At 41.5% G+C, this 9,504-nt stretch overlaps 1 protein-coding gene across 1 annotated transcript; it reads left to right on the plus strand.

The window, feature by feature from the left end:
* The first annotated feature begins 2,799 nt into the window (after positions 1-2,799).
* Positions 2,800-9,461, plus strand: LOC115171277 (protein LSM12 homolog A). The gene is made up of 5 exons (XM_029727934.1): positions 2,800-2,964; positions 6,113-6,246; positions 6,933-7,042; positions 7,597-7,723; positions 7,834-9,461. Exons 1-5 carry the CDS (start codon positions 2,838-2,840, stop codon positions 7,924-7,926), a joined length of 591 nt encoding a protein of 196 aa, XP_029583794.1. The 5' UTR covers positions 2,800-2,837; the 3' UTR covers positions 7,927-9,461.
* The last annotated feature ends 43 nt before the right edge of the window (positions 9,462-9,504 follow it).

The raw sequence follows: 9,504 nt of genomic DNA on the forward strand, positions 1-9,504 counted from the left end.
CGACCCTAAGCACACAGCCAAGACAACGCAGCAGTGGCTTTGGGACAAGTCTCTGAATGTTCTTGAGGGGCCCAGCCAGAGGATGGATTTGAGTCCGATCGAACATCTGGAAAGACCTGAAAATAGCTGTGCAGCGATGCTCCCCATCCAACCTGTCAGAGCTTGAGGCTCTGCAGAGAAGAATGGGAGAAACTCCCCAAATACAGGTGAGCCAAGCTTGTAGCATCATACTCAAGACTGTATTTGCTGCCAAAGTTGCTTCAATAAAGAGTAAAGGGTCTGAATACTTATGTAAATGTAATAATACATTTTTTTAAATGTAAATATCTAAGAACATGTTTTTGCTTTGTCATTATGGGGTATTGTTTGTAGATTGAGGGGGGAAACTATTTAATCAATTTTAGAATAAGGCTGTCATGTAACAAAAGGTGTCTGAATACTTTCCGAATGCACGGTATAGCTGGATCTACTTAACCAATGGTGTGGGACTTGAAATCATGTTGACATTAGAGCAACTTTGAATTGTGAGTGAACTACCCCTTTAACGTCATAGTCGTATACCCTTATAGCTCCTATTGTCATACCGACCATGGTATGCTCTTTCGGTGTTGGTTTCCAGTGGTACTACTTCCCAGGCTGAGCACGTGACCTGATGTCACAGAAAAAACAGGCATTTGCCATTTGACCAAACTCTAATCACGGTGTTGTCACCGGGGTAGGAATTGAAACACTCTTCACTTGCAAAATTGTTGGTGGATGCCACTGTACTCACATGTAATATACACAGCGGTTCCTACTTCTTTTTACATGTGGCTATGGTGTGGTGGGGACTGCTGTACATGGGACTGCTGTGACCTTGTTTTGTAATGTTTTCATGTAGCTCATTGACCATTTTGAGATTTGGTGCATAGTTTTGTACCTCCACCTGGTATGGCATATATAAGGGTTATTGGGCTGTCCCGTGGGTGAGATGGCATATGACATAATTACCCTTTCTTTAATTGAACTGACGTGTGTTTTGTAGGTCAGGGCTTTTTTCCTGTGGGTATGTTGGAGGGGCAGCAAAAAAAACAACACTCAAATCAAGAAAGTCTACTCAGAATAGAGGAATGTTTTTTTGTGTGTTGCCTTAGACAAAACAACTACTACAAGTGGCAACCATGCAAATGTGTTCCTTCTGTCTAAACAGATACTGGAAGACGTCCAAGTCTAAATTATATTGACTTATCCACCATTGAAGATAGCTTTATTGTTCCTGCCACACTATTTTGCTATTCAGTAAATAATGTATATTTATTGATATTTCATACGTTGTGTATATGTAGTGACCTATGATCGTCAAGGTTCAAAGAGTAATTGTATATTTTTTGACTTTGGAAAGAGAAGTGTGTCTCTTACATTGTGTCCTTCCACTGCGCTGGTGTTTCTATCTCCACTTTCTGTGGTTGGATGTTTGAATATGTGACCGTCTTTTACCTTATATTTTAAATATATTCTTTCTCTCTTCTGGTCATAACTAATGCAGACGTTTTGAATTGATCAAAGCACATTCCTTAATGTCATGTATTCTTTCAAATGCTTTCCTGTTGCGACAATACAAATCTGTTTATACTATTTGCTACTCACGTGTATAAGTGCATATATGTGTACACATGTGCAATACACGCTATTTGAGCAATCTATTACTGTGACTATTATTGATGAAAATCGCTGTCCCTTTGAATTTTTTTTTTGCATTGTGCACAGCGCCACCTTGTGGGTTAGCAAGGATCTTAAAGGGAATGTTGAGTCTGATTACTGTTTTATTTCAGGTTGTGTACATTTTTAAAAAGCCCTTTTTTATTACTCATTGTAATGTTGTGACATCCTATTTGAGTATCTTTTTTTTTTTTTTTTTTCTGGGGCCTGTTAATTGTCTGAAACTCAATAAAGCGATTCACTGCTCCAATACAAAGAGGAGTAAAAATCTTTAATTTACAGTGTTGGTTGTGGGATAACATGCATGGCTTTGAATATTAACGTGGATGAGTGGTTATTTTAAAGTGTATATTTTTTTTATCTCAGTTTGCAGTCTTAAAGTGAATTTCCTGCAATTGTACACATTTTGTCATGGCTTATGACATGTTTTATATGCTAAATGGTGGGTCCCCAGGACAAGTGCCCAGTGGGTAATCAGGCCCTGGTCAGAATCAGACTAGTCAGATTATTTCTATACTAGCATCATGAAATGAGGCTTCAAGCTTGTAACAGGCAAGTCAAAAGTATATCTTTAGGACTGTCCACTCCACATATACATTTATGGTGGAAAAATAAGATGAATGTGAAATGCCAAGTGCATGGATGTTTTACTCGGGTGATGAGGGATGTTTAAGTATGGTCAAAGCAACCCTCAAATTCAGTCTCCAAACAGTGTGAGTGAATTAACTAAATGTTTTTTATGCATAGACCTACTCACCAATATTGCAACATCTTGAGAGATACTATTGCCGCCGTTCATGTGCTAGTGTGCCTAGTAGTCGAACTCGGAAATGTCGGACTTGGTAACTGGTTGCAGTAATACGAATTCAACCAGTTAGCAAGTCGGACATTATTTTCTTTGACATGGAAAAAGCATATGACTTATTGTGGCGAGAAGGACTTCTAAAATATTACTAGATCAGGACAATTAAGGGTCCAGATCGGTTCACCTCTATCAACCCGTCATGAGGTGGAGAATTGGACCGCCCAGGGAAGTGTGATCAATCTATGACACGACCATCAACATTCCCTATCAGTAGTCAGTGACGCCACCGCGTACATTTACGTAAATCTGGCGCTCCCGTTTCCTGGCGGAGAAGATGGCGGCTCCTGGACCGGGGGAGTATTTCAGTGTCGGGAGCCATGTCTCCTGCCTCACCTGCTTGGGGCAGCAATTGCAAGGAGAGGTCGTTGCCTTTGACTATCAGTCCAAGATGTTGACTTTGAGTATCCTTTTTACCATTTTCCGTTGTCACTAAATCGGTGGTCTTCCAGGCTGCAAGGGGCCTGGGGGTAACTGGTCGCGCTTGCCAAATTGAGATCCGCGCAAGCGTAGTCAGGAGACTAGCTAGGGAGCTAACTAGCTTACTCGTGATCAAAACGTAGCTAACTATACGATTTAAATACTGTTCCGTTCAGTTACTTTAAACCTTGTTACTTTCTATTTCAAGCCAGGTATGTTAAGTTTAGAATCGGCATGATCTTGAGTTAATGTTTGTTGTTAGCCAGCTAGCTATCGAAGTTGGCATGGTATTGTGCCATTATGCTAGCTAACTTGTTAACCCAAGCTATTGTGGTCAGCGTTAATACAGTCAGTCCTTGTATGGATCACTATCTGGCAGCTCCAAGGGGCGTTATGCCTGGCAAATTCTTAGTAACAGTTAGCATGCAGCTAGAAAAAGGGCTAACTCGCAGACCACGCTTAGAATTCTATTATGCTTTAAAACAATGGTTATTTAAAGAACATTATTGATGGTTAGTCATGCAATGATGTAGTTAGCTTACGTTGTCGAAACTGACACGCCAATGATTCTCCGGTGACAGTTTAGAAAGGAGTGACTCAAGTTCTAGGGTTAGCTAACGTTAGCTAGTAACTGTCTACCTAAGTACTTTGACCCCTGTCAAGTGTTTTGTAGCGGACTTGAGAAATACATTAACTATATGCAAGTTCTTAGTTGTAGCTATATTGGAAGACGGCCAACGTTACCTAGTTGCTGTGAAATATGTTATGTGAATGTTCAGACTTGTATTTCACGACATGAGGGATGTTGATAGGATAAAGCCAGGTGGATTTCTTCCAGGCAACATTTGGAGAAGACCTATACAGTATAGGTTGGGTGAAGTTGAGGTATTATACACATCTCTTGCGCTTTTAGCCCAGATCAATTCCTTTTCAGGCCTGCACAGAGCACTGCTTAGAGAAATGGGCAGTCATGAAAAGTGCAAGATTTGATATGCTGCAGAACTCTAAGGAAGCCATTTGATTTGAACTATTTGCTCACACAGACTTACATTGCAGAGCACAAAGAATTCTGTTTGCGTGGTTGTGCGGGCCAATCTTCCACCTCTGCCTAGTATAGGACAGAAAGGCCCAGAGTCAGACCACCCTGTGATAGTGAAACAACTGCAACCACAGCCAGGGGAAGGAATGTGATGTCTCTCAGTCAGCTGTTATCACACTGCATCAGCATTGTGGATTTCAACAATGTGCATTCCATACCTTCACGGTCCGGTGGATGTCAAACAGGTCTCTATTACCTGGCTGGAAGGTAGTACTGCCTCAGACTTTGCTCATTTGATCTTGTTAAGTTAGAGGCATTTTATCAATGTCAGTTGATGACTAGCCCTCGTTTTTTTTAAGTACCGATCTACAATGTTAAGGTTGTTAAATCTAGTCAACTTTTTTTTTGTGGGTGTTGTGAGATGCATAGAGGGTATTTTCCCAATGCTAGGGCCCAGGTCACAGGGGACAAGTCACTCTTCAAGATGTGTATCATGTAGGCCTATTCACTTGATGTATTTTGCTAATGGAAGCACACTGTGTGACATGTTTTCAGGGTGACACAATAGCATTGTATAGAACCGGGGTTAAATAAAGCTTCTAGATCCAGTCAGTCATACCCTCATGGCATGTTAGGTTGTTTCCCTTGAGGCTGGTGAGTCACTGAAAGGTCATGCTGTCAAACAGGAAATCCACAGCCCTCTATTACTGTTATGGAGGAAGTGCAGCAGCTGTAAAATGAAGGATTGTAAACTTGAATGAGTTCAGCTCTGAGCACTTTACCTCTGTCTGCCTTGTAATGGGAAAACTTTTCTGACCATAGTAAAGACACAGGCCTTCTTCCCAAACTTTTACTCATATCCAACCTGGTTTTTATTAGGAAAATAATTAGCTTGGCTCAGGTTTGAGGGTCTTTTCGGGAAATCAGTTGAAGGGCAAGTTCTGTGCTGCCTTCGGTTGTTGTGAGGTCACAGACTGAGTCTGTGAATTTGGTCTGTCACCAGACTATAAACCGTGTCTCAAGGGCAGTGAGCAGGCTGCTACTAGATAGTATCCTTTGAGCTTTCTTTAACACAGTTCGGTGTTCGTGAAGGCTACTCTTGGCAGTTGTGCTTAGTTAGCCTACTAGGCAGAAAATAAAATAAATTAGCGATTTGCTCTCTTTCGCTCCACAGTATTTCTGATATCCACATGATGAATTGTGCTTGTTTGTACCCAGCCTCCTCCCTTACAAACAATGCATTGGACTCTTTGTCCCCTCACTTAAGTTAGCAGAGTTGAAAGGTGATCTGCTGGTGGAGTGCATACGCCTCATGCCGTCTTCAAATTAAATGTTGTATTTGTCACATGCTTTGTAAACAACAGGTGTAGACTAACTGTGAATTGCTTGCTACTTAACATCTCCTTTGAGAAGTTCTGAGTGGGCTATTAATTTTGTTTAGTTGCTGGTGGTTTGTTTGACTGGTAAGTCCTGAGCTTAGCCGATGTTTAGGACTTCTGTTATGGGTTGTAACAGTCTGCATTGTTTCTTGGGCAAGAGGCTGTTCCAGGACTGCAGTGGTGAACCCTGGACCTGTTTCCTAGGTTATGGGGAAGCGTGATCCCAGGATGTTCTGTTGTGAGGAGGCTGTTGAACTTTAATGGCAGAATAGAGGGGGTGCGGGGGTGAAAAAGAGGAAGTTGTTCCATCAAGGGGATCTCCAGCACCTGGCAAAGTTGGATTGGTGCTGTGCTTGGATTTTGTGTTCTACTTGAGTAGAATATGTTGTGCTCACTTATTAGGCCTATTTGGTCAGTGGTTCAATATCGAGTGACTAAATTGCACTATTGTGACTAGCTGCAGTATGCCATTTAAAATGTGTGTTCTGACTTCTCCTTAAGCTCAATAACATAAACATTTTGGTGATTTACCTCAGGTCTGGCATAGCTTAATGTTTGTGGAAGAAGTGCTAGAATTATGATTCCAGCTGATCCATTGTTTCCCTCACATACAAGTCCTGCATGTATATTTAGTCTAATGCTAACTGCTGCTAATTTGACCTCCATTCTGAATGTGTAGTACAGCCTATTTGCCTTGACCCACTGCCCTTTCAGAATGCGCCCCCTCCAGTGGAAAGGCTAACGTCAGCGACGTGGTTCTGATTAACTTAGCCTACGTGTCTGAGGTGGACATCATTAATGACCGCACTGAAACTCCTCCTCCACTAGCATCTCTGAATGTCAGCAAGGTAAGATCAGCCAATCACCCCTCCTCACACGTTCCTTGACACATCTCCTTCAGCATACGAGGTAGTGAAGAATCATCGGACATCTGGTCTTTTTGTCATTAGCTTTATCAAAAAGTTCTGCACTAACTCACTTGATTCAGCTAATTGTGGTTCAGTCAGACTAAAGACTGTCATTTGTTTAGGCAAGCTGATTATTCTAGTTGAATCGGGTGTTTTATATGCTGGGCTGGAACAAAAACTTGCACACCCATTGGTTTTCAGGACTGGAATTGGGAATCCCTGTCCCAACATGGAGTCAATGAATTGTATAATTTTGGGTGCTTTCACATGTTGATTGGAACCATATGTTTAACCTGAATGGATTGTATGCGTATTTAAAGAATTAATGGCCATTGTCTTGCCCCAAAAAATCCTGAAATGTTCCATCACCCATATCATTAAACTTTGGTCGGCATCAAACAAAACCCACCTGTTCCACATTTGACTAAAATTATCAGTAAGCCGTTTCTAATATTTATTTGTATTGCTAACGGGTGGAAATTCCTTAAAGTTCCTTTCGATGCCAAATATAATTTTTTATTTTTACATACTTTAACTTCCAAGGGCTTTTGGTGTTCTCAGTTGAGAATGTTGGCTATTGTGAACAGCTCTAACGTTTTGGTTCTCCTTTTCCAACACGCCTGCAGCTTGCCAACAGAGCACGGTCGGAAAAGGAAGACAAGTTATCCCAAGCATATGCAATTAGTGCTGGAGTCTCTGTGGAGGGCCAACAGCTATTCCAGACTATACATAAAACGTGAGTATCGTCTCTTGTCTCTATTACTGGGGCTCTGCTTCATCCAACTGTAGAAACATCAGTTATTTACTTACTATGACGGTCCCCAATGGTCAGGAAAGGCTGTTTTAAAGAAAACGTTCTTCCCAATGCATTTAAATAGTCTCGTTGGGTGTTGAAGTTGCCTTCACTGATTAGTTGACCAGTTTGAATGCCAGTCTTTGATTCAGTAATGTTTTGTTATAAACCCTATCAAATAGTATGCATTCCATTATACCTCTTGGTTGTAATGGGATTGTATTGTTGATCCCTGATTTGGCCTAGACTACAGTGAGTGACCTATGACCGTAAGTCTTCCAGTACCAACACTGATTGACCAATTTCTAATGTAAGCTCTTAATTCTGTAATGTTTTTTTGTTTAATTTGTTTGTATATTTTCTTCAGCGTTGTTGCTGTTCAATATGCACCTGTCCACCATCCAATACCTGCTACCTGAAGCCTTTAACCTCAGTACCCTGACTAAAGACAGCTACTGGGTGCTTTTTTTTCAAAAACATTCTCCATCTCTCTGTAGCATCAAAGACTGCAAATGGCAGGAGAAGAACATCATGGTGATGGACGACGTGGTCATATCCCCACCTTACCAGGTGGAGAACTGCAAAGGCAAAGAGGGTAGCGCTTTAAGTCACGTACGCAAAATAGTGAGTATGCCTTCCCACCATTCATTCACCGTTGAAGGGAATATAGGAATTGCAGTACCAGAAAGTTGATTGAGGATAAAATGTTACTTGTCCCGTCTTGTCCCCGGCAGGTGGAGAAACATTTTAGAGATGTGGAGAGCCAGAAGTCGGTGCAGCGGCCACAAGCACAGCAAACACAGAAAGACTCCACTTTATCATCTTGAGCCGGAGGTTCAGTCCGGATAGGGGGTGTGGGAGGGGGAATTGGTTGGGGGAGGTCACAACGGCAAAGGCAGTTTTGGTTTGTTCTTTTCTCTTCCCCTCCCTTCAACATCAGACCAAGGCCAGTGCCCCCCCCCCCCCCCCCCCCCCCCACCTCCATCAGAGGTGTCCAACATTTTGAACAGGACAAAAGGGTTCCCAACCGAGAGGGAAATATCCAGTTCATTTTTAAAGATAATCTAACAAAAGTAATCTCAATTTGCCACCATTCCCCACACTCCTCTTCTTGACCTCTTAACTTCCCTTCTGTTTCTTCTCTCCTCCTGCCATCAAGCCTGCTCCTCACTTCCATTTCAGAGAAAAGTCACTTGATTTCTGTTCAATGGTTGATCTATTTTCTAGTCATTTTTCGTAAATTTCAAGAGTAGAAATTTATGGTAAGAGATAAAGGACCTTTTCTAATATTGAAATACTGTTTTGACAAGAACACTGATTTTAATAGCTTTCTTGAAAGCACGTGGTTATTTTTTTAACAGCTGACTGAAAGGATGCCAATAGTGACGCGTGTGAATGGGATGAATGTGAACTCTCACAATCTTACAAACATGCACCCAGTAGGTTATTGAAATTGCTGTTTTCCCTCAACTGGGGAAACACTCAAATTGTGTTTAACATTATTTATCTGACATAAAATAGACTTGAAATACCTCCCTCAAATTGTCCTTTCATAAAAAATACAAGTTGTATACACCCATTTGGTTCTAGTAGCTTGAAATATTTTCATGAAATGCTTTCTTTTTTTCCAAACAGACATGACTGTCAGCTTTTACCCATAAGCTCTTGCTGCATGGTCCCACCTGAACTAAATTTTCTGTTTTTCTGTGTATTGTTTTAAGTCTGGAAGCTAAAGATAAAGGGCATGTGTTATTTTAGAGTAGAGGCTGGGCTGTTTTCCTCTTCCCTTTCATCCTTGTCCCTCATGGTCTTTGATTCTACAATACAGTACCTCTTCCACGATGGGACCACATTGAAATCCAGCTCTTTTCTTACATTCTCCATCTCCCACTCCTATTGTCTACCGACCATTGACACACTTTGGCAGGTGAAATCTGCTCTTCCGCCCGACTCAATGCATTCCTCCCATGTTCAAACAAGAAAAACCAAATTAATTTAACCACGTTGGCCAATATCATATGGCGTGCCACTGAACCGTGTGCGATGAGATCGATCTCAGTTCTGTATGGGATGCTTTGTATTCACTTTTGGAAAAAATGTACTTAAAGATATCTTGCCATGTTTGAGACTGGGATGGGGAGCAGGGTTCCCAAATGGCCCAAAGGCCCCTATCCCAGCCTCGTGTTTATAACAATGTAGCCTGATTGGAGGCTCGGCCAGTGGGGTTAAGTTGTGACAGGCATCCACGTTGTTTACCCGTCCACCGTGTGTCAACGAGGCTGCCGTTGCCAAGGTTTCCTTCCCAGTATTTTATTTTTAAATAGCTAGTAACATGGAAATAAAAAAGGAAAAAAAAAACGAAGTTTGCAGTTTGTCATGTTTCTTTTTTTAATGTCTTTGGTGTT

The sequence above is a fragment of the Salmo trutta genome, chromosome 32 (assembly GCF_901001165.1).
Source record: "Salmo trutta chromosome 32, fSalTru1.1, whole genome shotgun sequence".
In the NCBI taxonomy this organism is placed as follows: domain Eukaryota; kingdom Metazoa; phylum Chordata; class Actinopteri; order Salmoniformes; family Salmonidae; genus Salmo; species Salmo trutta.

Bases quoted from the DNA above. Each gene is read 5' to 3' on its own strand.
- LOC115171277 (XM_029727934.1), top strand. From the start codon at position 2,838: ATGGCGGCTCCTGGACCGGGGGAGTATTTCAGTGTCGGGAGCCATGTC. The intron at 6,247-6,932 runs GTAAGATCAGCC...ACACGCCTGCAG, and splicing joins CATCTCTGAATGTCAGCAAG to CTTGCCAACAGAGCACGGTC. The intron at 7,724-7,833 runs GTGAGTATGCCT...TGTCCCCGGCAG, and splicing joins TAAGTCACGTACGCAAAATA to GTGGAGAAACATTTTAGAGA.